The sequence below is a fragment of the Megalobrama amblycephala genome, linkage group LG9, assembly GCF_018812025.1.
Source record: "Megalobrama amblycephala isolate DHTTF-2021 linkage group LG9, ASM1881202v1, whole genome shotgun sequence".
Taxonomy (NCBI): Eukaryota; Metazoa; Chordata; class Actinopteri; order Cypriniformes; family Xenocyprididae; genus Megalobrama; species Megalobrama amblycephala.
In genome coordinates, this window is record NC_063052.1 from 36,093,658 (window position 1) to 36,121,062 (window position 27,405).

The 27,405-nt window shown below is 38.4% G+C and overlaps 2 protein-coding genes across 7 annotated transcripts in view; one reads left to right on the forward strand and one right to left on the reverse strand.

Moving 5' to 3' along the window:
• The window catches only part of sp4 (sp4 transcription factor), a 70,388-nt gene extending 53,976 nt beyond the window's left edge, over positions 1–16,412 (forward strand). For 4 of the 6 annotated variants that reach the window (XM_048203525.1, XM_048203526.1, XM_048203528.1 and 1 more), the window contains 5 exons: positions 3,111–3,196; positions 4,924–6,370; positions 9,121–9,325; positions 9,678–9,877; positions 14,253–16,412. In XM_048203525.1, coding sequence (XP_048059482.1) covers positions 3,111–3,196; positions 4,924–6,370; positions 9,121–9,325; positions 9,678–9,877; positions 14,253–14,503 — 2,189 coding nt within the window. In that variant the 3' untranslated portion in view covers positions 14,504–16,412. Of the gene's footprint in view, positions 1–2,168; positions 2,762–2,801; positions 3,031–3,110; positions 3,197–4,923; positions 6,371–9,120; positions 9,326–9,677; positions 9,878–14,252 lie in introns of those variants that run through there. The other 2 variants (XM_048203531.1, XM_048203527.1) reach the window with 2 other exon arrangements.
• Positions 16,413–18,460: 2,048 nt separating this feature from the next.
• Positions 18,461–26,961, reverse strand: cdca7b (cell division cycle associated 7b). Its single transcript, XM_048203630.1, has 10 exons — positions 26,811–26,961; positions 26,122–26,196; positions 25,298–25,417; positions 24,833–25,219; positions 24,408–24,470; positions 24,080–24,250; positions 20,902–21,045; positions 20,675–20,824; positions 20,300–20,436; positions 18,461–18,825 (listed from the first exon to the last, which is right to left on the reverse strand). The coding sequence occupies exons 1-10, from the start codon at positions 26,838–26,840 to the stop codon at positions 18,804–18,806; spliced, it is 1,299 nt and encodes a 432-aa protein (XP_048059587.1). The 5' UTR covers positions 26,841–26,961; the 3' UTR covers positions 18,461–18,803.
• Between the last annotated feature and the right edge of the window lie 444 nt (positions 26,962–27,405).

The following is a 27,405-nucleotide window of genomic DNA, read 5'->3' on the forward strand; positions in this document are numbered from 1 at the left end:
AGACCGTCTAGCCATCACAATTTGGCCCTTGTCAAACTCACTCAAGTCCTTATGCTTGTCCATTTTTCCTGCTTCTAACACATCAACTCTGAGGACAAAATGTTCACTTGCTGCCTAATATATCCACCCACTAACAGGTGCCGTGATGAAGAGATAATCAGTGTTATTCACTTCACCTGTCAGTGCTCATAATGTTATGCCTGATTGGTGAATATATATATATATATATATATATATATATATATATATATATAATAGTCAAACCAATTATTCAGCACTAGATAATGATATATTTTTACTAGTGGGTGCAGGACACTATAGTTCATTTATGTAAGTGAGGATAGCAAAATAAAGTAAACTGTGACATATTATATCCAAAAATTCTTCATACAGTGGACTACCAGAAAAATTTATAAAAATTTGGAACCAAAAATTATTCAGACACTTTGACCTGACCATAGTCAAAGGTCAGTGTTATCTGACATAATTAAGATGATTTTTTTTTTCTGACAGAGTTTAACCCAGATCTTGTCATATTTTATTACATTTTTTTTAAACTATGTTCAATTAAATCAAATGCTCAAGGTGTCTGAATAAATTTTGGTTTGAATGTGTGTGTGTGTGTGTGTGTGTGTATATATATATATATATATATATATATATATATATATATATATATAAGATATTGACAGAATAAACAGAAGATCTAATCAGACCCAGTATCAAAATAAGAGATAAAAGAAGATAATTGGCTGTAAAAACTGTCTTTCATAATTCAGATATTCCACGTACATGTGCAGTATATGAAAACTATAAATTTATCTTAAAGTTATTGGGTCATTCTGTGTCAAATCAACCAAATTTTGGGAACTTCCCCTGGCTCAATTTTTTGATTTTGTTACATTTTTTTTTTTAAACAATACATTGTATGGGTTAAAATTAATGATTTTTCTTTTTTGCCAAAAATCACCTTCAGATTCCAGATTTCCAAATAGTTGTTTCTCAGCCAAATATTGTCCTATCCTAACAAACCATACATCAATGGAAAGCTTATTTTTCAGATTTCAGATGATAAATCCAGGGTCCAGGGTGATAACTTGGTAAAGTTGGTTTTATATTCGCACATTCGGACATCCGTATTCAATAGCCTTGTTAATCACACTACATTGGACATTCAGTGGATATTCACAAGTAAATATGCCATTAAAACAATACTTGCCTATTTTGATCGACTGTGTCGCTGCTTAAAATTCGCAAACATTAATTTATTGCACATTTATTGGAAAGTCTGAATTTATCAGAAGTCCGAATGTGCGAATATAAAACCAACTTTACCCAAGTAGGGTGGTCCAGGGTCACAAATAGTGATGAAAGCCAAAATATTAAATGTCACAGATGTATATTTACGGAGTAATGACTTGAGAAAGATGGCAGCATCATTACTTTATTTTAACACATAGATTGGTAGATCAGTTATTAAAATCTGTTGACAGTTCAAAAATGGAAAAAAGCACTATTTGTGTTTTTGTGCCCCAAAGTTTGCATGCCTAAACTGGTGTTTTAGTGTTTATAATGAAGATCTCAAATTCACACAGGTGTTCAGAGGAACTGCATGTGTAGTTCATCACATTAAATATCCAATAAACTGCTGAAAAGCACATCAATCTTTTAAAAGCTAACAAACTTTGCTTTAAAAGTACACTTGTGCTTTATTAATATAAAATAAATGGCACGTTGTTTGATATTGTTATGTAATCAATGACATTCATGCGTGTGACTGAAGTGTCCAAATACTTCAGGTCTGTCTATTGCAAAAGCAGCACACTGCAGTTATTGTAACGATGTGTTTATTTTATTTAACAGTCGTGATGGACTTCAGGGCGTGTATTTGTGAGTGGGTTGTGCGCGTGTGAAGCCGAACTGGGCCGGTGGTTCGTGTTTCTCCACCCGTTTCCATTCGCCCAACCCCCACATACCACAAGAGCCCGCCCTTCTTCATTCCGTACAACCGAACATGATAACTCCCCCTGGCGGAACGTCACTCGCGTCGGAGCCGAACGTCACGGGAGTTGTAGTCCACAGCCTTTAGAACTCAACGGACGCTTTGCGCGTTCGAAACTACAAGCCCCAAACGTCACCACGCCCACATTCGGTTCCCATCCAATCTGAATATGTGGGAGGGGAGCATCCGCCCACAAAAGCCACAGCAATTTTAGTGTGCCTCAAATGCAATTGTGCATCAAAAAAGTGAACAATTGGAATTTCGGGAAATGTCGCGAGTGAATTCCGCCGAATAATCTCATACAAATACTTCCGGGAGAGATAAAAGAGAGAGCGAAATAGCCCAGGCATGATGGTTTGGCATTCATAGATATTTAAATGGAAGTGGGTGGGCCCTCGCGCAGACGGAGATCTCTGACAGACCTGCACATATATCCGCGGAGGAATATTATTTAATTCCGGATCTAACAGCACAGATAGGCCCGGTTTCAACGCACACGGGACCGCCGCTGTTCAACCCGACCCGCTCGGACTCGCTTGGCATTTTGTGCTCCGTTATTGAAGGGTGTTTTTGCATTGGCACCGCCCTTCCTGGCGGGGTGGGTCCGTGCGTCAGAGCTGCGCCACAGTCTGCGGCCGCTGGAGAAAATAGGCCGTCCTTCTGCTGGGCTGTTGCCTGCCTTCTGCCTGCCTTCCACGGCGTCCGGCCTTTTTTCTCTTAAACAACTCCTCTCCGGGTTTTATTAATGCGGAATGAGTGGTACGTACCCTCCCCTCCTTATGCGTCTCCACCCCTTAATTCTCCATGCGTGCGTCTGTGCTATCTATCCATCGTTGTCCCCCCACTTTAAATGGGATCTGCTGTTTATTTGTGCCCATTGATCAGTTTTGGGTCTTATGCAATGCCTGTAATGGATAGGAAACCTTGCTTTTGGAGATATTGATGTGTTTAGATGTCCTGGAGGCTTTTGCATTATAAAACCTGATCTTTTCAATATGCTGTTTGGTGCTGCTGAATGCTTTGCAAGTGTAATGTGGCATTACATTTATTTGATTTCCAACTCTTAGTTCATGTTTGCATTGGGTTTGACATTTGACTTTTTTTGCAGATCAAAAGAAGGAAGCCATGGCCACAGATGGGGGGAAAGCCAGTGGAGGTGAAGGGGGTACGAAAGGGAAAAGTTCTGGATCACAGGTATCAGTAAAGTTTGACTTGAAGGGTGTCGCTCAAAGTGCCCACTTGTTTCTGCACTGAAAGCACTTCCTGATTATTGCAGGGCGCTTCGCTGCACAGTTACATGCACACACACACACTGTTCCTGTCTTAACCTGTTATGCTTTGCAATTCTTTGATAAAACATTTGTGAACTGTGTTAGGTAACACTTTTAATCTTTAGCATTTCAGAGTCGGAACAAACATTTCATTATGATGATTTTGCACAAACTTACAGTGGAGTCCAAAAGCCTGAGACTGTATTTTAGGTTTGAAACCTAGAACACACTGAAAAATATAAGACATTATGGCATCAAATAAATTATAACGATTGAAGAATCGGCTCTATTTCTTGGTCACCAATCAAGTTGGTAATGTTACCATATTTGTCATAACAAAGACATGATAATCAAGTTTTGTTCATGTCATATATATATATATATATATATATATATATAATTTTATTTTTTAAATTGTACATTTTTCACTCAAATATACTTTTGAAAAACAATATAAATAATGTAACATAGAATACAGAAATAAGAAATATAATTTTTGAGACAACAAAGAACATGATAATCATGTTTTGTTCTCGTCAGTGCTGCTGTTATAATTATTAATGTTGTTAAATTGATTAATCGCATCTAACATAGAAGTTTGTTTAAATAATATATGTGTGTGTAAATATTGTTACATATATATATATATATATATATATATATATATATATATATATACACATATATAATATATATGAATATAATATTATACACATATATATTATGTAAACATTAATCGATTTGACAGCCCTAAAAATAATATATTATTAATATAAGCAAACATATTTTAACATTTTTGTTCATTTTCACTATATATATATATATATATATATATATATATATATATATATATATATATATATATAATATATATAGACAGATATATAGATATATAGAAATCAAATTTTTGTGACAGCAGAGATGATAATCATGTTTTGTAATGTCAGCTCAAGTGTTGCTGCAATTGAAGCAATAATAATAATTTAAGAAAAATATATTTTCCAATTCTTGTACATTTTTTTCAAATATATTTTTTAAAAATAATATGATATAATATAATATACATTAATATGAAATCTATTTTATATGAAATCTACAAGAGAACATGTATCAAATTCTTGAACATTTTTACTAGAATATATTTATTTTGTTAATATAAATAACATTGTGTGTGTATGTATGTATATATATATATATATATATATATAATTTTTGTAATAATAATATAATTAATATGAGCCAAAGATATTTTCCAATACTTGTACATTTTACACACAAGTATATTCAATTTGTAAATGTAAATAAAAATAACATTTTATATATATATATATATATATATATATATATATATATATATATATATATATATATATAATGAGAGAGAGAGAGAGAGAGAGAAATATTATTTTCACTAGTGTTTACAGACTTTTGCAACCCACTGTATGTTAAATGTTTGTTAGTATAATATTAAAGTTGTTTTTAACAGAAAAGCCTTAGAATGAGTTTTTTGTCACGAAGAGTTTGTCTCTCGAGCCCTTGATCGGGAAATAGAGAGACTGTGGTTCACACGCCCACTTACTCTTCCTGTGAACCCGCCCACATCTGCTGACACTGACATCTCACTGTATATGTGTGTGTGTGTGTGTGTAGGATGCACAACCGTCTCCTCTTGCATTGCTCGCAGCGACGTGCAGTAAAATAGGAGGTGTTGGCAGCGAGGGTCAGGCGGCCACACAACAGCAGATAATAATCGACCCGAACCAGGGTCTGCTTCAACTCCAGAACCCCACGCAGCAGCTCGAGCTGGTTCCTGCACAGCTAACAGGAAACGGCTGGCAGATCATAGCCACTTCCCCTGCAACTGCAACCAAGGACAACATTCAGCAGGCTGGTACTAACGTGGCCACCAATGAAGGCGGCGCGGGGCGGAAGGTCAAGGCGGTCAGCTCGAATAACTCACCTGCCGGACAGCAACAGCAACAGTTTCAAATCATCCAGGTGCAGAATTTGCCAAACTCGTCCGGCGGGATTCAGTACCAGGTCATCCCGCATCTTCAGACCGCAGACGGACAGCAGATACAAATAAGCCCCAGTAACCCCGCAGCTTTAAGCGTTCAGCCAGAACAGATCCAGCTCATTCCCACCGGGAACAACCAAGCCATTTTGGCCACGCCCCAAAGGACGGGATCGACCAGCATCGTCACTCAAAACCAGACGATTCCTCTTCAAATCAGACCGTCGTTTCCTCTGCAACTGCAAACCATTCAGGGTACGCAGACGCCTATGGTGACCACGTTACCCATTAACCTCGGCGGCGTGACTTTGGCTCTTCCGGTTATCAATAACGTAACGGGAGGGGGAGGTTCAGTTCAACTGGTCCAATCAGCCGACGGAAGTATTTCCAATGGAAACCAGCTGATAACGACGACTGTCACTAGCACAGGAGAATCCACCGGCGTTTCAACTTGCACGACGACTGCAACGGGCACCGATTCCGTCGTCGTGACCTCTACGGATGGCACAACGTTATCTACAGCATCCGTCGGAGCTGCTGAAAGCCAGAAGGACGGTCAGTCGGGCGAGACAGACGCACAGAACTTGGCTCAGTCCAACGGCCTCCAACCTGCGTCCGATCAGGCTGGCCAAATCCAGCAATTCCAAATTGTGGGCCATCCGGTTCTCCAGCAGATCCAGATCCAGTCGCCCCAGCAGCAGATGGTCCAGGGCTCCATACAGATCCAGCCCGGACAGACTTTACAACCGGTTCAGCAGAACCTCCAGCTTCAGGCCTTCCAGAACCCGACACAGGTTCTGATCCGGACGCCCACGCTCACCCCCTCAGGGCAGATCAGCTGGCAGACCGTCCAGGTCCAGAATGCAGGCATGCCCCAGCAGCTGACACTCGCCCCAGTGGCGTCAAACGCAAGTGGCGGGACCTTCACTCAGATCGCCCCGCTGACGCTCGGAGGGTCGCCCATCACGCTCACCGCAGCCCAGCTGCCCTCTGGGACCGGGGTGCAGACTGTAAACATCGCAGGTTTGGGGACGGCTGGAGTCCAGGTGCAGGGCGTACCACTCACCATCACCGGTGTGCAAGGTAAGACCCTCCCACCTGTGCAGCAGTGTGTCATGTGACACCTGTTGAAAACAGTATAGACCAATTTGGTGTTTGCAAACAGCGATGACGTTTTTTATGGGCGGAGCCTACCTGGTTGCAGAAAATGACAGTTGAGCAGTAGCAGTCTATGGAAGCCACGAAATAAAAGAATAAAAAAAAGTTAATTTCGAGTTTATGTCTCAGAATTCTGACTTTTATTTCTCGCAAACCTGAGTTTATATCTCACATTTCTTACAAAGAAAAACAGAATTGTGATATATAGCCTACTGGTTATCCTGTCTTTTCTGAATTGCAATTTATCCCGCAATTCTGACTTTTTCCCCCTCAGAATTGTAAAATAAACTCACAATTGCGAGTTATAATGGCCGAACTGGGAGTCATAAACACGCAAATGCAAGAAAAAAAGTCAGAATTGTGAAATAAAAATTGTATAGACTGTTTAAAAGTTATCTATGTAAAATGTTATAGGTTTAAATATTATTTCATGCTGTAACTGCTATGTATGTATGTCCTCTGAACTGCATATGTGAATATTATGTAGACTTACTGTTTACTTCAAATTCCTGCTTTAATAGTAGACTAATCCTTGCAGGTGTCATCAGTCCAGTCTGTGAAACGTCTCAGTTTAGCTTCAAAGGACGTTTTCAACGATGGTTTTCTTTAAAAATGAAGACTATATTTTTTGCATTCCGATTCCAACATCCAGAGGCACAACACACGTTTTTCTCTTATTCTGTGGATTTTGCACATTTTCCTCCAATTGCTACCGCTATTTTTCTGCAACCACTATGCGCGCGCAGCTGCAAGTGACGTAATTGTGACGTCTGCTCCAAAGAGGTCTATTGTGTTGTGATGTGAAATGGGAGTATCAAGCAGCACAACTGTTTCCAACATTGATAATTGAGTATCAATTCAGCAAATTAGAATGATTTCTGAAGGATCATGTGACACTGAAATAAATAACACACGCATAACAATTGCTGCAATAAAAATATATTTATTTTACATATTTATTAAATAATAGAATATTAGAATTAATTGAATGCAAAAAAGAAATAACAATGTTATTTCATGTTATTATGACCAAACAAAATGTTTATATTTATGTTTGTATATGATACATTTTACACACATTTATATAGAAATTTAAATAAATTTACCAACATTTACAATTCATTCCCATAAATTCCAGTAAATTCCTGTTAATTTTCCAAATTGGAATATTTCCAAAAGTCTCGTGGAAAGTTTCCGGAAATGCACGCAGTCCCTAGAAATTTGCAACCCTAAATGTAAGTAAAATTTAAGTTGGAGAATCTCATTAAAACATGTTTCCACCCCAAAAACAAAGGGAAAAAATAAAAAAAATATATATATTTTTTTTCAATTTGAATTAAAAAACATATATAGCCACAAGCAAATGAAATATGTTTAGGACTATTTTTTGCATATATGATAATAAAGCATATTTTCCCTTAAGAATAATTAATAATAATAATAATAATTATTGTTGTTATTATTATTATTATTTTTTTTTTTTTTGCATTACAGTAGTAAAAAATAAAATAAAATATGGGGTGTGATCTAATTGGAAAAAAGAGTAATGAAGCAAAACATTTTATTATTATTCTAAAAATAGGCCTCATTCAAATTTGAAAAATATAATTTAATTTTCCTTATGCTTTTAGGGTAAATATGATCTGGAAATGATCCAGCACCAATCAATAAGTAATGCAATAATTATCAATTTATTTATTTGTTTAACATGTCCAAAAAGTAAGACATTTTACTTTTAACTTGTAAGATATTTATACTTTTAACCATATATCTACTGTAAAATGTAAGTGTTTCTTGAACTGTTTTTAATGCTTAATTTGAAAGCATAGGGCTTAATTTTGTAAACTAGTGGAACAGTAGCATGAAATGCAGTTGTGTTTTCCCATACACTCTTTATTACTCATGAAGTAAAACTGCAAATTAAGGCATTTATATTTTATAAGTCAGAGTCTGAATGCTGCTTCCAAATCCTTCGTATGGTGTCAGATTTCAGACTCTTTGTTAGTGCCCTTTGCAAGTTTGGCTCCACCCTGGAAAAGAAGGGCTGTTTCAACAGATTTCTCCTGGAAATGAACTTTACTCAGGTAGCACCATGACTCACTAATTTAGGAAACTTGCTTTTTAAGGTCTAAATGATATCTCCTAGTAAAAAATAAATATACCAATATGTATTTGAAATGCATTGCTAAGTATACTACAAATACATTTACATATCTATGTACTTTTGGTATATTTGAAGTCTGCTAAATTGCAACAACTAATTTTGCACTTAATGCACTCTTTGGTTATCCGGAGGTAGTGCTGAGGCCCAACTAAAGATATACTTAAGTATATTTTATTGTGCTAAAATGGAACTATTGCAAGTATACTTTAGGTACACTTTAAATATCTTGCATTTAAAGACTGATATTATACCGAGATCATAATATCCTTACTAATAGTGATATTAAAACACTTTTTAGGCTTAATATTAAGACAAGTTATTGGCTTTTTGTAGTGTACTTAATATGAGATAAATGTATTTTAAATACATTTTGGCACAGGTTTTTCACTAGAATTCAAACCTTATTTTTTCGTTATTTCCCAAAACTTGCAAGAGTTTCCATTGAACAGTTCTTGCAATCAACAGTTCACAGAGTGATTTAATCAGTAGTAATGTTTGTAAATTCCCACAGGTCAGCAGCAGGGTCAAGAGGGGGTCAAAGTTCAGTCCACCCCAGTGACGGTCACTGTTGGCAACATCAGCAGCACGACCCTGAACGCAGTAAGCCCAGACCAGATGGGGCAGGTCCAAAGCCCGTCTGACCAGGAAGGTCAACCCAGCAAGAGGCTGCGCAGGGTGGCCTGTTCCTGCCCCAACTGCAGGGATGGAGAGGGGAGGTACGTCAGGAAATAAAAGGAAAAGAGTGTAAAATGAGAGGGTTAAAGCGGAGGAACCAGAAGAGATCAAATGAGAGGATTAAAAGACTTCGAGTGGAAGGTTTTACACAAACCATTTAGTTTTAGGCTTGGTCTTTTTTTTTTCTTCTTTTTTTGCTTATCCTGTATATTATTATTTATTTATTTATTTGCTGTTTTTTAGTAGATAAGACTACAAAAATGCACGCACAAATAAAAAAAGTACCTTTTTCAACTGCTAAAAAAAGTACTTTTTTGCAAGTGTTATAATTTGTGTTTTGACAAGGTAAAGCATTTTTGAACATCACTTCTATGAATTCTGCTGTTTTGACAGAAACAACAGTGACCCCTCAAAGAAGAAACAGCACGTGTGTCATATGGAGGGTTGCGGGAAGGTTTACGGAAAAACATCTCACTTGAGGGCTCACCTGCGCTGGCATACGGGAGAGAGGCCGTTCGTCTGCAACTGGATCTTCTGCGGGAAACGCTTCACCAGGAGCGACGAGCTACAGCGGCATCGCAGGACGCATACAGGTGCACAAACAATCGCACAGATGCACGGCATCAGCACACATGCACACAACAGGATGAAAAACATGCACAGGAAACTACAGGCTTTATTTCTCATTTCTCGTCTGCCATCATATTGTTTATATTTTTAGTGCTGAAACCCTATTGTAATTGTTAAAATTTCCAAGGATCAGCATTCTCCCTTAAAAGTGATCGGGCAGACCAAACCGTTAGTTGTAGAAACTTTGAGGGCTGGTAGTACTCACAGCGTCTACAACATCACCAAGGCTCCCCCCGATCGGTCTGACGGGGAGTATGAACGTAAGCCTCGTATTTGCTTTCGGGTATTTTGGATTTTTTGAAAAACCTACTTTTGCAAAATAGTCCTTGGATTTTAGCCTGATTGGAACAAACCAGTTCAGCAAGATTCTCTGGAGTCTGATTGTCTATAATTATCAAAAAAAAACATTAAATTTTGATTCACGGTCCCTAAGAGCCTCCAAAACGTTCGAAGTTGGTGGAGCCACTTTTACTAAAATGGCTATAACTCGTGAAAGGAATGAGATATTTTCAGAAAACTCAGCACACTTATGTAAGAGCTCATTCTGTGGTTGTGTGAAAAAGGATGCAGTGACTGGCCACTTGGTGGTGCTATACCATAAAAAAAACCATGAAAACGGCTATAACTACTTCACCGTTAGTTCCAATTGACTTGAAAAATGGTGTGCAGTGTCTTTGTCCGAGGTGCCATGATTGTCTAATCAGGACATTGACGTATCTCAAAAAACATGTCCATCATCGGCCAATGAAGTTTGAGCAGCTATTAGACAAGGTTAACAGAGGCCGATTGGAACGAAACTCACTGGGCCTGTCTGATTTACAGCCCTAGAGGCTTGTGAGAAATTCGAAAGAAGTCGGCCACCGGGGGGCGCCTTTGCGTCGATTGAGCGATTTTTCGCTCATACCCACGACATTCGTACCACATTGTAGAACAATGTCCATCGAATTATTCGTTAAATATTGGAGATTATTTCGAAAACCAACTTTGGCAAACTAGTCCTAGGTTTTTGGCTCAACCTTTATAACTGTTAAAAAGCTTTAAAAACCATATATTTCCTATGGTAAATTGCCTGTATTGGCTGTAAATGGTCTTTTCCATTTATGATCAAGATGGTTACAGGCTTGCTAAATAAAACATAATACCTTTTTACTAGGGGTGTGACGAGATCTCGTGTCACGAGATCTCGGGGGACTAAAGTGTGACGAGATTTCTCGTCGAGGCGAAAAGTAGTCTCGTGATGTTGCCATGACAGAGTGTTAGGATGATTAGGAAAGAATATGCCACCGCTACGTTTACATTATGCCTCCAATGTCCTTTTGCTTTGTGTTTAAATAAAAAACATTTAATTCAGTTGGATAACGGTTGCCGGCGGTCCATATTTAAAGAGTTACGCGCGATCGCTAAAAGTGAAAGTAAACGCGCGCGCGCGCATTCAAACGCCATTTCAATACCTGCATTTTGAAAGCGGCTCCTTGATGAATGCAAATATCTCTTAATAATGAAAGCTATTTTAGGCTGGGCAGCGTAGTTGTAACCATCTCTTAGCTCTGTATCAAAGAAAAAGTTGGTCTTATTTGCACTTTGAATATTGAGAGAGTACGATTATGGTTTCAACTTGTAAAGTGTTATCATAAAAATGAATAACAGTTTTCTCTTAATCTTATTAAGCACAAACAATAAGGTTTCATTTGTTAACATTAGTTAATGCACTGTGAACTATCATGAACTAACAATGAATGACTATTTTTATTAACTAACATAAACAAAGATTAATAAATACTGTAGCACATATATTGCTCATTGTTAGTTGATGTTGGTTAATACATTAATGTTAATAAATGAGACCTTATAGTAAAGTGTTACCATTTTTATTTATACTGTTTTTATTTCTCTGATCAGTTTGTGGAAAGGAGTTCAGTTAGGAGGTCAAAAGTTGTAGAAGCTCATAAATCATGTACAGTAAGGTCTCAAGAGACTGAAATCATACAGAAGAGAAGTCAGTCAGTTGAGTTAGTGGCAAAACCTTTTACAGTACTTGAGTATTGTTGTCTTTTACTGCATATGATAATTCATATTCAGAAAGTAGAACTGAAATGACATTCATTACAAGATGATTAGTTAAAACATTTCAAATACACCTGCAGAATATTTTTTTCTAGTCATGTATTTCGCCATTGAGGATTTCTTAAAAATAGTGTGTAAAAATCTTGTCTCGTCTCGTGAACTCAATCTTGAGTCTCGTCTCGTCTCGTGAGATACCCGTCTCGTCACACCCCTACTTTTTACGCATGTGTTTAAAAGCCTTAACCCCGATATTTGCTGCTCGCAGCTATATTTATATTTACAATCATATTTTTAAACTTCATTTTTCACTACACATCTGAACTCTAGGGCCTGTTTACGCCTGGTATTAAGATTGGTCAATCAGATCACAAGTGGATGACTCTACAGGATCTAAAATGTTTTGAGCTTGTCCACTTTTGAACACTTCCAGAGGTAGTTGAAAACTCATTGTGATCCGATCGACCAAAACGCATCTTAAAACCAGGAGTAAACAGGGCCTTAGAGGATTTTTTTCACTTCTCTAGCTATTCATTCTGGTATTTGCCTTCTTCGTGAAGCATATGTAACCCTTCTTGTTCAAACCACCTGCTCTAAGCGGGAATCGAACCCCCAGGTCCGTCAGCATGGGAGTCAGGCGCTCTAACAAGGAGGCTAAAGACCGCAATCCCTAGCGTGCCTCTTGAGATCAGGGTAATGAGGTTTACACATACATCTATTACACTTACCCCCTAAACCTCACTCCCATCTGGGTCACGGCACCATTGTAACCCCTCCTGTTCGAACTGCCCACTCTAAGCAGGAGTCGAACCCTGGTCCGCTGGCATGGGAGTCGGGTCCTCTAACAAGGAGGCTAAAGACCGCAATCCCTAGCATGCCTCTTGAGATCAGGGTAATGAGGTTTACACACACATCTCTTACTAGCCTACATCTGTTACACTTACCCCCTAAACCTCACTCCCATCCGGGTCACGGCACCATTGTAACCCCTCCTGTTCGAACTGCCCACTCTAAGCAGGAGTCGAACCCTGGTCCGCTGGCATGGGAGTCGGGTCCTCTAACAAGGAGGCTAAAGACCGCAATCCCTAGCATGCCTCTTGAGATCAGGGTAATGAGGTTTACACACACATCTCTTACTAGCCTACATCTGTTACACTTACCCCCTAAACCTCACTCCCATCCGGGTCACGGCACCATTGTAACCCCTCCTGTTCGAACTGCCCACTCTAAGCAGGAGTCGAACCCTGGTTCGCTGGCATGGGAGTCGGGTGCTCTAACAAGGAGGCTAAAGACCGCAATCCCTAGCGTGCCTCTTGAGATCAGGGTAATGATGTTTACACACACATCTCTTACTAGCCTACATCTATTACACTTACCCCCTAAACCTCACTCCCATTCGGGTCACGGCACCATTGTAACCCCTCCTGTTCGAACTGCCCACTCTAAGCACGACTCGAACCCGGGTCCGCTGGCATGGGAGTCAGGCGCTCTTACAAGGAGGCTAAAGACCGCAGTCCCTAGTGCGCCTCTTGAGATCAGGGTAATGAGGTTTACACGCACATCTCTTACTAGCCTACATCTATTACACTTACCCCCTAAACCTCACTCCCATCCGGGTCACGGCACCATTGTAACCCCTCCTGTTCGAACCGTCTACTCTAAGTAGGACTCGAACCCTGGTCCGCTGGCATGGGAGTCAGGTCCTCTAACAAGGAGGCTAAAGACCGCAATCCCTAGTGCGCCTCTTGAGATCAGGGTAATGATGTTTACACATACATCTCTTACTAGCCTACATCTATTACCCCCTAAACCTCACTCCCATCCGGGTCACGGCACCATTGTAACCCCTCTTGTTCGAACCGCCCACTCTAAGCACGACTCGAACCCAGGTCCGCTGGCATGGGAGTCGGGCGCTCTAAAAAGGAGGCTAAAGACCGCAGTGCCTAGCGACAGTTGCTAGATCGCCTCTTGAGATCAGGAGAGTGAGGTTTATATGCACTGCTCTTACTAGCTTACGTCTGTTACATATAGAGTACACGCTTAAAATTTAAAATACCTTAAAAAGGTATCTTAACAGGCAGCATAATGTTGTTTCCTTTTGGAAAAACCTTTGCATCGCGAACATGTATATGTTTACAGTTTTGTCTCTGTCTCATTTGCCATAATATCAATATTTATTGGCAATGGGCCACCTTTGTCTCTAGCTATCTGTATTGTATTGCCTGTTTTTTCTTGCTCTGATCTAAATAAACTAACAATTGTCTCTGTCCTGGGCAGGTGAAAAGAGGTTTGAGTGTCCGGAATGTTCCAAGAGGTTCATGCGCAGCGACCACCTGTCAAAGCACATCAAAACCCACCAGAACAAAAAAGGTGGGGCAGCACTTACCATCATCACCACAGATGAAATGGAGGAAGAGGTGGACGAGGTCCTGGGCTCGCCGAGGATCGTCACCGTGGCGTCACTCTCGCAGGATTCGAACCCGGCCACGCCCACGACTTCAAACAATTTAGAGGAGGAGTTTGAGTAGTTTTCCCTCCAAATATTATCAGCTAAAAGCACCACGATATTGTTTGTTCTTCTGTTTATATGTTTATTTGTTTATGTTCTTCATTCTTTTTCTATTGACGATGGACAGCTGTTTGAGCGTACTCGATTTTTCATATGGAAATTTAATACTATCAGATATTATGACAAAGAATAATCTAAAGGAAATATGGAAATAGTATGAGCTGTTAAGAGACATAACATGCGCGTTGAACGAAGGCGTTTGTTTTCTTTCGAGTAGCACAAGAAGTACTAAAGTTCCCAGATGCTCCTGAAGATGTCGCTATGCACAAGAAAAAAATGATATTTATCTGTTTTCAGAGTGGTTACGGATTAAATATACAGTCGGGGATGAGAATCTTGGAGCTTCACGCGTTGGTCTGTGGTTTTGCTTACGATCAGGCTTGAAAGATGAGCAGCAAACAGATCTTTAGTACATGTTTAGAGCCTCAGCACAAGCTAGAAGAGTGATGCCATCTGTGATTGGAGCGCGTTGCGAAGCGTCAGCCAATCACATCCTCGCATTTAGGATTCAACCATTGAATCGGTTCCATGATTCAGCATGTTTGGATTATCAGCAGGCAACCTTTTATGTAGGAGAAATGAGATTATAGAGACGGGCTATTTAAAGAAAAGCACATTAGATTTACAAATAATGCATTCCAGTTACGATTTCTTTAGAAATAAAAAAAAGAAAATGAGAAGGGAAAAAAAAAAAAAAACAATCTAGCTTTCTAAGACATGCTATGTTAAATGAAGGCAATACTATAAAGACAATCTTTGTAAAACCATGTTTACATTACCGAGGGGTAGAATAGGTTGAAGAAAAACACCTAGAGAAGTTCTCTCTTATCTCAAGTCATATAAACTGTACTCTGATGCCTTAAAAACACTGCAGTACCACTATGTTACGGCTGGGTAGGGGGACGTGGGCCTTCGACTGTGTTTTCAAACATATTCAGTAGTGACCGTGTTAATCTTTTTATATACGATGATGGCGAACACTGTGGCCAGGGAACGAGCGCGATGATCCGCTTCAGCCCTCGTTCGCCCAGGTAAAGATCCTCCCGATTCGTTAATGTGTCCTCCTGTCGCCCGACGACTTTCGTGCGCTCTCCAAAGAGATTCGACCCTGTTACGTGCACCAAACCCTCCCTCTGGACCGGTACCGGACGTCTCCAGGTCACCCTGAAGCCACTTAGATGAGTTTGATGTTCTGAAGTCTGTGGTGTGGCGTTCTTCTTCGTGAGTTTATGTTCTCCCGCGCTCGTTTAGTTCGGTTTGATTTAATTTCAAACCCATTTTTGGTTCTCACACAGCACGAGTACATGCCACCTGTGTGTGTGTGAGTGTGTCTAATTTATTATTTATCCTTCTATTAGTATTTGCTAATGTGTATTGTGCGCTGTTAATGCAGTTATGACGTGCTGCATGGTTCATTTCCGCTAACGATCTCTATTTAGTAACAATTTGCTATTTCTAAACGTGGTCCTTTTAGAAGTAAAACCATGGCTTTTAATTTATCTGACGTTTCGCACCATGACCGTGTTTCAAATGAAAAAAAAAAAAAGCTTAAAAAGAAATGGTTGATACCAAACAATTATAAATAGATGTTTTTTGGTAATATTTTCTGTGGCGAGCGATTTTCTTTAATCTTTTCTAGTGACACCTCATTTGTAAATCATTTTTCTAAGATGTTCCTTTGTCCTCATGGCATTTGATAATAAATTTTTTTGCCAGGTTAGCCTGAAAGGCTGCAGTTTATTGATATTTTTAAAATAACTTTGTACAAACGTGTTATGTTAATGGGTAAGAAAACAAAAAGAGGAAAAAGAAAAAAATCTTTGCCTGCATAACACTTGAAATTAAAGTGAGTAATTCTGTCTTAAATATCACATGTCCATGTCGAATTCTTTATTTCAATCTGTGGTTTTATTATTTCGGTAAAGTTGGTTTTATATTCGCACATTCGGACATCCTTGTTAATCACACTACATTGGACATTCAGTGGACATTCACAAGTAAATATGCCATTAAAACAATACTTGCCTATTTTGATCGACTCTGAAAAATGTTGTAAGTTGACAATCGTTGGTTGTCAATATCATGTCGCTGCTTAAAATTCGCAAACATTAATTTATTGCACATTTATTGGAAAGTCTGAATTTATCAGAAGTCCGAATGTGCGAATATAAAACCAACTTTACCCAAGTGGTTTTATTTACACAGCATGAGCTTTAACAACCTGACACTTTACAGTAAGGTTATTAACTAAATAATGCATCTTAGTTAATGTTCATTTCAACATTTACTAATACATTATTGTGTTAATATTATTTAATGGACCTGAGCTAACATGATACCGATGTAATGATGTCACAAGTGCGTGTTCAGAGTATTCGAATTTCGAACTCTATATTCGGATTCGAACGCGGCTCAACCACTCAGAATCAAGGACCGTTGTAGTGACAAATTGGGTTGCAGAAGAACATAAGAACTTCGTCTGAGTGTCTGCCGAGTGGTGAAGTCAGTGACAGGAGGGCAGGAGTGAGGATGATGATGATGATGTGTGGAGGAGGTTTCAGGTGGGCAGGTGGGCGGATCTCTTTTGTTCTTTTCTCCATTTGATTGACAGCTCTGTACCTGCAGTGCGCCACAAAAGGGAAGCTTTTATCCACTTTAACAGCTGCTGTGTGTGTGTGTGTGTCACTCATTCAGTCTGCATCGAGACAGTAACTCAGCACCTGTCTCTCTACAAAACCTGTTCATGTGACATGTCTCACCAGTTTTATGTTAATATTTCATACTGTGTAGGATAAACAGATAATGAGATTCATAGATTCTCTGGTTGGGAATTCATGACTCTCAGCATAGAGACAGGTTTGCAAAAAAAACTGTATCTAATCTTTATTTTAAAATATCTAATATTTTGCATTATATTTCAGATATATTTATCTGATTTTGCTGCACAGCACTAATTTTAGATAGCTGTACTGAAAAGCCAAAGACTTCTTCTGTTGTATGTGCACTTAATGTAATTTGTCCTTGTCAATTTTAGGCAAATAATGTTTATGATATTTAACGACAGAAAGAAAGACTTTGGATACCATTTATAATATGCTTTACTCCATTCATAAACACTCAAACTAAACCAGAGAGAAAGAAAAAAATAAATCAATTTATAGTTTTTGCCAAAATTTTAACAAAATAGGTTTAAACAGATCATTAAAGGGTTAGTTCACCCAAAAATGAAAATTCTGTCATTAATTACTCACCTTCATGCCGTTCCACACCTGTAAGACCTTCGTTCATCTTCAGAACACAAATTAAGATATTTTAGATGAAATCCAATGGCTCAGTGAGGCCTGCATTGACAGCAATGACATTTCCTCTCTCAAGATCCATTAATGTACTAAAAACATATTTAAATCGGTTCATGTGAGTACAGTGGTTCAATAATAATATTATAAAGTGACGAGAATATTTTTGGTGCGGCAATAAAAATTAAATAACGACTTATTTAGTGATGGCCGATTTCAAAACACTGCTTCAGGAAGATTCGGAGCGTTATGAATCAGCGTGTCGGATCAGCGGTTCAAAGCGCCAAAGTCACGTGATTTCAGCAGTTTGGCGTTTTGACATGCAATCCGAATCATGATTCGATACACTGATTCCTAACGCTCCTAAGCTTCCTGAAGCAGTGTTTTGAAATCGGCCATCACTAAATAAGTCGTTATTTTGTTTTTTTTGGCGCACCAAAAATATTCTCGTCAATATTAATATTGAACCACTGTACTCACATGAACTGACTTAAATATGTTTTTAGTACATTAATGGATCTTGAGAGAGATTATTTTTATTTTTGGGTGAACACCCTTTAAACATCATGAATATATTTTAAAAACTGAAATACTTAATTTCACAACATAAAAAGACCATGTAAAATGTGAAATAAAAGGACCTTTATTAAAACTCTAATTTCCAAAAAGTTTTCAGAGAGAAAAACACAAATTGTGCAAATAAGAGAAGGTTCTGTAATCTGTTACACACTTTCATGATATCTGTTTAATATGCAAGAGAACAGTACAGTATGACTCATAAAAACAAAAATAAAATCAGTAAAAACTCAGTATAAGAGAAACTACTGATTTGCATATCCGTGCTGAACACGGTGTTAAATCGTCAGTGTTTCCATGCTAAACTTTAAAAGTGTCAGGAGTAAAACATGTGGAGTAGATTCAGTTTGATTCCACACAGGTGCGTCTCCTTCACACGATCCGGCTTCACTCGACATCCTTCTGTAGACTTGACACAAAAACACAGAGCGACATTAAAATCCTTCAGACTGAAGTCCAGCAGCCGTCTGTCTCTGTTATAACGACACACGCCGACAGACTCATGCTGATGTGTCTGCATTTATAGAGGAAACCATCAGAATGAAACTGCTTTCACATTTGACTTCTGCAATGTGACAGGTCTCGGAGTGAAACAGGATATTCAATGAGGACAAACAAATGTATGACGGCACTTGATTTTATCTATCAGGAATTAACTACATGGTGAAAAGAGACTTTACAAAAATCAGATAAACCAGATTTTCCCAAACTGGTTTGCAATCATGGTTTGCAAGTTGATAAAAAGCCAATAATTACATCAGAAAAGTGTAAAATATCTCAAATATTTATTAGAGTGGTTTGTGAGTTGATGAAAAGCTAATAATTATTTACATAAGGAAATAATAAAAAAAAAATTAAAATAATAATAATATAATATAATAAAAAATGAAATCCAAATAAAAAGTATAAATATTTATTAAAATAGATTTTTAAAAAAATGTAGGATGGCAGTTGATTTTGTGCTTTTTTTTTTAATTATTATGAGGGTCATGAGTATGGTTTGTACATTGAAAAGCTAATAATTCAGAAAAATGTCAAATATCTAAAATGTATAATACAGATCTATTTAATAATAATAAAAAAAAAAAAAAAAAAAAAAATTATGAAATATTTTGTTTACCTGCATGTCATGTGACCTTTAATCAACATCAGAGAACCGTGAACATACAAAAGTGTTGTTAAATTGTTGAAATATCTTAAAGTCCCCCTGCAGGCATTAACTTTATCCCTTTAAGCTCTTCTTTGATAATCACAATCACATATTTTAATACGTTTTTTCTTCCCTTACTTCATTTAATATGCATGGGAAGCATGAATATGCAAATTAGTCCCCGCCTCCACTCACATCATCTGACTACCTGATCCAGTCACGAACTGTAGTAAACCCTACACAATGGCAAGTGAAAATACAAGTCCACGTATCAGAATGGTAAAGCGTTTAATGTGTCGCTCTCTACAACGTCGACACATAATGATAAGTGAAATGATTAGCCTTTTGCTTGACTACGTTATCAATCAGCTGATGTGTTGTTAATGTTACACAAACCATGTTTCTGTTCACTATCTCTGGCAGCTGCCTTCTAACAATCAGTATCCTTAGAAATAACGATAGGAAAATCCCCGCCCTCTCATTGACGGGATTGGTTACATGTTTGTGATGGCAGGAAACGGGGGCGGTTTCAAAGCGTGTTTTTGAGACTGTCATTTTTTCACTGCAGTTTTAAGGAGAAAATCCTCAGCAATGGTGTTGACGTATGAATTTGCACATGGTTTGTCTTAAAGCACATTAAAAACACCACATAGTCATATAAACAACATTAAAAACTTGATTCTCACCACAGTATACATGTAAAAAGTTTGTGAATCCCTATGGAAAAACTAACCTCTCCAAGTACTCCTTGACATTGTCGTGTCCGTAGAATTTGGCCAGTCTGGTGAGAGCGCCGGTGGCACAGCGTCCGTCACGCTTCCTGCACAGACTGCAGTTACACACTCCTCGACAGATGGGACACTCCCACGTCTGCAGGAAACACAAGAGACACCATGAGACGGCTGGGACACTCGCAGAAAACTTCCAGTTTCATAATGCAGTTTGTGTTTAAATGTTTCCAAATGGTTAATTATCACAAAGTTTTACTATCTTTTTCCAAGAGTATCATCTAGAATTTTACATTTTATACAGAAAATGCATGCTTAAAACATGTTAGTGTTGTTTGCAATAATTTCAGTCAACAATAACACCGATTCAAAGGACTCACAGGATCCAGCAGTGCCGTGCGGACGTCTTCTCCATATCGATTGCGTAAACAGGGGCCGCAGAACTGACCTTTGACCCCCTGGCAGTACATCCCCCTGCATTCTGTCTTGGTGTCGAGGGTCTTCTGACGACACTGGTGACATGTGCTGCCCTGAGAGCGCACGGGTCATGTTACTGCATCATAAACAAACATGCATAGGAACAACACAACAGTGATGCACCGCTCACATTTTCTTTATCGAGGATCTTGTCTTTGGCGCGATCTGCGACGTTCTCCAGCTCTTCTTCGGTGATGTCCTCCGGCATACGGATGGACTCACGAGAGCGCCGCTTCCTCTGCTTGGGCCGCACGTCTCCGAGACCCTCCTTCACCTACGTGAAAAACCAAACCAGCGTGAGATCAACAAACAAAACTTCACAGAAACTCAAGACGACAAACTGGAAGGGAGGTTTACGGCGGGAATTTTTCAATTAGATTTTGATTCAGGGAAACATAATGCACCAAAAATACAATTCATATATTACAAAATACACAATTTAATGTTTTATCGTAATTTAAAAAAAATATACTACATAATAGATATAAAAAAATAAAATAAAAAAAAGTAATAATTTATTTTAAATTTCCCCTATTTTGGTTTTTAAAATGTTCCTAATTTTGTTTTGGAGTCTCCTGCAATAGGTTTACATGCATCCAAGGTCAAAAACAGGTTCATTTTCTCATAATATACATTGCAGCATCAGCTCTTTTCTCTCAGTGTCTGAAAAGATTCAATAAACGATCCGTTGTTTCTAAACCCCTCCTTTCCGAGAGCCTACTCTAGGCTCCGATGACCCAGTCTGTTGTGATTGGCCGACAGCTTACAGCAGCGGTCGCCAACCCGTCGATCGTTATCACTGTTCCAGTAGCTCGCGAAAATAACAGAAATGAGTACAAGAATACATTACATTTCTCCAGTCTTTGTACTGTATTTTTGTATTTATTTTTATGTTATTTTCTGGAACTACTGGGGCAGACAGATAGAGGTAAATAGCCCACATTATGTCTGAGCCTGTAAACGGCCGTTAACAAGAGGCCAGAGACGCTGAAGACGGACACGAAGAGAAAAGTCTGTAGCAGGCAGAGCAGGTCACTGTTCACGATGCTCGAAATATAGGAAAAAATATATAAATATTGAATTGGGGGTGAGGGATTATGAATTCATCTCTAAAAGGAGATCAGTCTTCAGGAAGATTTCGATGGCAATGGTATTTTATTTTCCTCTTACCTCCGAATAAAGTAGCTAATTATTAGCGCATTTCAGCTTTGTTTACCGCGGTAACCAAGGAAACGCTGTATCACTGCTGCTCCATAAGCGCCACCTGCTGTCAGAGAGTGAATCTGCGTCTCATTCAGCCTGCTGTTTTTGTTTCATGCTTTTTTTGTGCGTGTAGCATTTATAATTTCACAAAGATAAAGTCAGACTGTTATGTTTTTGCTTTAAATCTTGAAATTAAATCTAATTCAAATAAAAAACAACTGCTCATGCAACGTGCGTATTATCTTTGTTTGGATTGTGATTAAAAAGCAGTGGTTCCCTCTAATTTGAAATGGCTATGTATTTTTGTTTATTATAATAATATTAATAATAAAAATCTGCAACCAGTATCAGAATCGGCCAATTTGCTTGTAAAAATAAATAAATAAATCAGAATCTACATTGACCACGAAAAAAATACTAAATACAATCTCGGCTGTCTTTTTCTATCAAGTAGATCTTGTCTTTCAAAAAGGTCGAGGTCAGGGATCTTGGGCTTAAAAAGGTTGGTGACCACTGGCTTACAGAAATCAATCTTCCTCAGCACTTTATACACAGTAGCTGCGTTTCCACTGTCGGGCCAAAAGTGGGCGTGCTGATGCGTGCCAGGGCCAGTCATGTGTCCACTGTCACTTCCAGGGCTTGATTGTGCCTCGATGGGGCTTCCTCTGGGCCAATGGCTAGGGTTTTTAGACCTCTGAAAACCTCGGTCCAAAGCAGGCCAGCTCGGGCTTGAGGGAGTGGCCGTGAACAGAGTACGAGTCTGGAGACGGCAGCGCCACAGATGATTTCATATAGGTTACCAGCTAACACCAGCAATAAAGACTGGAAAACATTTTCGCTCAAAACTCCCTTTCAGTCTTCTGTTTGTGATCCGATGTTGATTATAAACACCGTATAAGGCAGAAATGTTTATATGCAATGCAAAAGACAATGTGCGCTAAACCATTTCTTTAAAGGTCCCGTTCTTCGTGATCCCATGTTTCAAACTTTAGTTAGTGTGTAATGTTGTTGTTAGAGTATAAATAAAATCTGTAAAATTTTAAAGCTCAAAGTTCAATGCCAAGCGAGATATTTTATTTAACAGAAGTCGCCTACATCGAACGGCCAGTTTGGACTACATCCCTCTACTTCCTTCTTTAATGACGTCACTAAAACAGTTTTTTGACTAACCTCCGCCCACAGGAATACACAAGAGTTGCGTTTGTAGAGTGTGTTTGTCGCCATGTCGTCGAAACGCTGTTATTTTCATCCCGCAGTCCAATCACCGGGTCTGATTCCGGCTCAAATTGATAGGGTAAAATTAAAGACATGTTTACAATAACACTGAGCGCGTGCATCTCCACGTTATGGTGAGAGGCGTGACCTTTCCGGGCAAGGTTCGCTAAGCTGCTGTCGAATCACAACACAGGAACCGCTGGCACAATCAGAACTCGTTACGTATTTCTGAAGGAGGGAGGGACTTCATAGAACAAGGAAGTCATCAGCCCGGTATACAGATAAGTAAATTATGTGAAAAATACTGTGTTTTTTTACACGCGAAACATGAACACATGTTATATTGCACACTATAAACACAATCAAAGCTTAAAAAAAAACACGAAAAATGGGACCTTTAACAAACATGGTATATAGGACCGCTTGAAGAAATCAGACAAATCATAATTTCAGCCCAGCCCAATTTGAAAGCCCTGGCTCGCACTGGCCCCACAGTGGAAAAGCGGCTACTGATTCGAACAGTAACTATGGCATCAGTTTTACTGTATCAATTCCAATGCAATGCAATGAAGTGCATCAAACTGGATTTGATTTGTGCAGAAAACGGCGTCTTCTCAACATGTCAACAACACAAACCAAACTCTCCCAGTCTCAGCTACAACTATAGTGACTGAGCGCAGGGCAAAGTTGACTTTGTTTGCCGGCAGCCAATGAAGACCATAGGCTGGCATTATGCAAGTTTGTTACGTAGGTATGTAACAGGAAGTGAGACTGGAAATATAGGGGCACTTCAATAGAAGAAATATATTATGATTGTCATGGTGCTACACTCTCACTACATTTAAATGACTTTGATGAAATCAGTTCAGTGATTTGTGTCTGTTTCTTGCCTCCATCAGGCGCTTGATGTCGATTTGGCCGCTCTGTCTCTTCTGAGGGACCGGTTTGTCCTCCGTCTCTATCCCAAAATGCTCAGGGGGTCTGGCCTTGCGGCCCGGGTTCCGCCTCTCGCTCTGAACCTCTGAAAAACGACGTTTTGGGGTGGATGGCTTCTTTTTTTTCTATTTATGGCAAAGAAAAACCATCATTAAAACAGCAACAACATACGTTTTGTAATTGCACTGGAAGAGAGAAAGTCACTGTAAAGCATTTTCTAGTATATTCTGTGAGGCCTGAGCTCTCTGTAGGTGTTTGCTGCAGGTGATCGTGGGCTCTTACTGTAGGTGTCGTTTTAGAAGGAAGTTCAGGCAAAGAACTCAAGTCTGCGAAAAGTTTTGCAAGCTGCAAGAAAAGATTGTTTTTAAGATATTACAAAAAATGCATAGAAAAAGAATAAAACTGAATTTATACCAATATTTTATTAAAATGATTTAATAAGTTGCAACTATATGTTAATATTATTATGAGTTAATTGAATATTTTAAATTATGATTATAATAAATGATTAAATATGTAACAAATATATATGAAAATACTGTTTTAAATTAATATTATATTAAAAACATTCTAATTTTTAAAACAAAATTAATTTCAAAAGAAAATATTATATTAAACATTGTTTCAAATATATATGAAACCATTTTGAATTAATAAAATGTAGTAAAAAATATATTATTTTAAAACAAAATGAATTAAAATAATACCATTGCTTTATTTTCCTGAATATTTTTGGCCCTTTTGCTCAGTATCTGCATCTCTTCGTCTGTCAGTAGACTCTCCACATTGGTCATGTGATCAGAGGGTTTTGATTGGCTCTCAGCACGTTTACTCTCACATAAAACAAGCTCTTTCGATGGTTCCGGTTCACGCCGCTTCCTGTTTCCTCTTGCGGGCTTGCTGCTGATGGGTGGAGCTGTGGGCGTGGCCTCTTTGTTGCCTTTTTTGGCCGTGTTCCGTTTAGGGGCGGGGCTTTTTTTGGCAGGAAACTTGAATGCGACGCACAGTCCAGAGCTGCGCTTCTTTTTAGACGCTGGTTCCTCCCCATCAGAATAAAAGCCGTTGTCGTCACTGTCTTCGTCAGAGCCCTCACTCTGCATGTGAAATGATTTTGTTATGATTATATCTAATGTTTTTAATTTGAAGCAAATATTCCAAGTTAATGGGATTACCATCGGTTTTTTCCAATCACACTCTTCCCTGGAGAAACCCTGGAATTCCCCCTCGCTGTCTGTGTCCATGAAGGCCTGCGCCAGCTCATCTGGGATGTTTTTGGACCTGAAGCAAACATCCTGCGACGTGAGAGTGACAGAACACATTATTATTCCTGGATTGTGCGAAAACCAACTCAATTATTAATAGCGCTGTTTTGCTGCAGCTGCCAAATCACAAGAGATAAACAGCATGAAGGAGACCTGCCATTTTCTCTAGTATATTTATATTTCTAATACAAATGCAAAAAGCTTATTAATCAGATGGGATGTGGATCCCACCTGATGTGACTTTTGCATTATTGGACCTGCATTGTTTGTAGGTGGTAAAGGAACCCTCGGGTTTCCTCACGACAGATGGAGGGTGTCTTGGGACCGGCAGCGTTTTATTGTGTTCTGCTTGTGTGAATCACAACAACTCAATTCCCAGGACCATTTGTACAATCAAATCGTGGAAAAATAAGATCACCGGGGTGAGAAAAGAACCAAAGTACATATATTTGAAATTCCTTGGTTTTCTAGCATTTGATATATTTCATTCCATATTATATTCATATTTTGCAGCTACTTCAGTATTTGCTGCTGATTTCATCAAGTTACAGCCATAATTGTTCAGGTATCCGTGTTTCATTTCGATTAGCTGATTCATTTGAAGTGTTTGACATCAAAGTACAGCAAACTTTTTGCTTTTTTTAATACCATTATTAAAAAAAATATATAATAAAGCAAAAATCCCAATGCAAATCAGTTCCAGGGGCCTCATAATTTCTGTAGATGATACTAACGGGCTTCCAGGATCCCTTGGATTGGATGCTGTCCCTGCTGTCCTCGGACAGATCCGTCACATCCAGCTGCTTCGCCTGGAACAACCATTAAATAATGATTATTAATCATATATTATTATTATTATTAGTAGTAGTAGTAGTAGTAGTAGCAGTAGTAGTATGCATAACAATAATGTCAAAGAAGAAAAAGAAAACTATTAATTATTGTTATTAATATTACAATATATTATAAATAATAATAACAATGCATCAAATAAGAACAATCACTTGATTATTATTAATATGATCTTTAGCCTTTATTATTATTATCATCATTATAATTATTAATATGATCTTTGACCTTTATTATTAATATTATTATATTAACTTGGAAGCATGCATCAAAATATATACATAAATTAAAAATAAGGTAGACCAAAAGCAACATAAACTTCATTTTTAAGTGATCAGCGCGTGCAGTTCAATAGATAAACAGTACATTTCACATTAAACACAAGTTAAATCACAAATTTTACTACATTTGCTGAATATGCATTATGTATATGCTTTAAAACGATGATCATTGCTACTAACTTTCTGCATGCATCTCTGTGTGTTCACTGCAGTTACTCAACTTTTGTTATCATCGCTGTTTGTCACTAAGATTAGAAGCACATTTTTAAACGTAAAAAAATAATTCTCACTCTTACCTTCAATGACGCTTTGCGGGTTTTGATCATTTTAGGAATTAAAGTGATTTTTCGTGCTTATCAGTGTGTGTGATTAAAACTCTTTAATGAATGAATGGTTTAAAAAACAACACGAGCGGACAGGAGGCTGTGAGGAAACGGAGGGGAGACTGTGTGCTGAGTCCAACACTAAAGACATCAGCAGTTCACTTTGAATTCGATTTAATTACATAATACGTTTTAAGTAGTACATATAAACATGTAATAAAGTATATAAAACAAAAAGTCTCCGTTCTTAACGTTAATGTGAGAGTTGACTCTACCGAACCCCCCCGCGATCGCGCCTGCGATTAGAATGGAACAGTCCAGAATGCGGCGCTTTGCAGTTTCGCGGGAAATGCCTCATGCGGACACCCATCATTCACACAGTGCGTGCGTGGGCAGTGATTACACCTATAAAGTGCATATTGCATTTATAAACGCAGCTAAACAGACCTTCAAAGGACTGTTGAAGATATTAGCCTACATAACAGCTATAAAACATCGAGCCACAGAGCCAGAAAACTAGTTTGACAGAATATATTATGGTATTAGGGGTTCTCAAGACTTTCCTGCG

Excerpts from the sequence above, each read along its gene's own strand:
- cdca7b (XM_048203630.1), bottom strand. The coding sequence starts at position 26,840 with ATGATCAAAACCCGCAAAGCGTCATTGAAG. Across the intron at positions 21,046-24,079 it reads ACATCAAGCGCCTGATGGAG|GTGAAGGAGGGTCTCGGAGA; the intron begins GCAAGAAACAGA and ends TTTTTCACGTAG. Across the intron at positions 18,826-20,299 it reads GTCAAGGAGTACTTGGAGAG|TCTACAGAAGGATGTCGAGT; the intron begins GTTAGTTTTTCC and ends TTTTGTGTCAAG.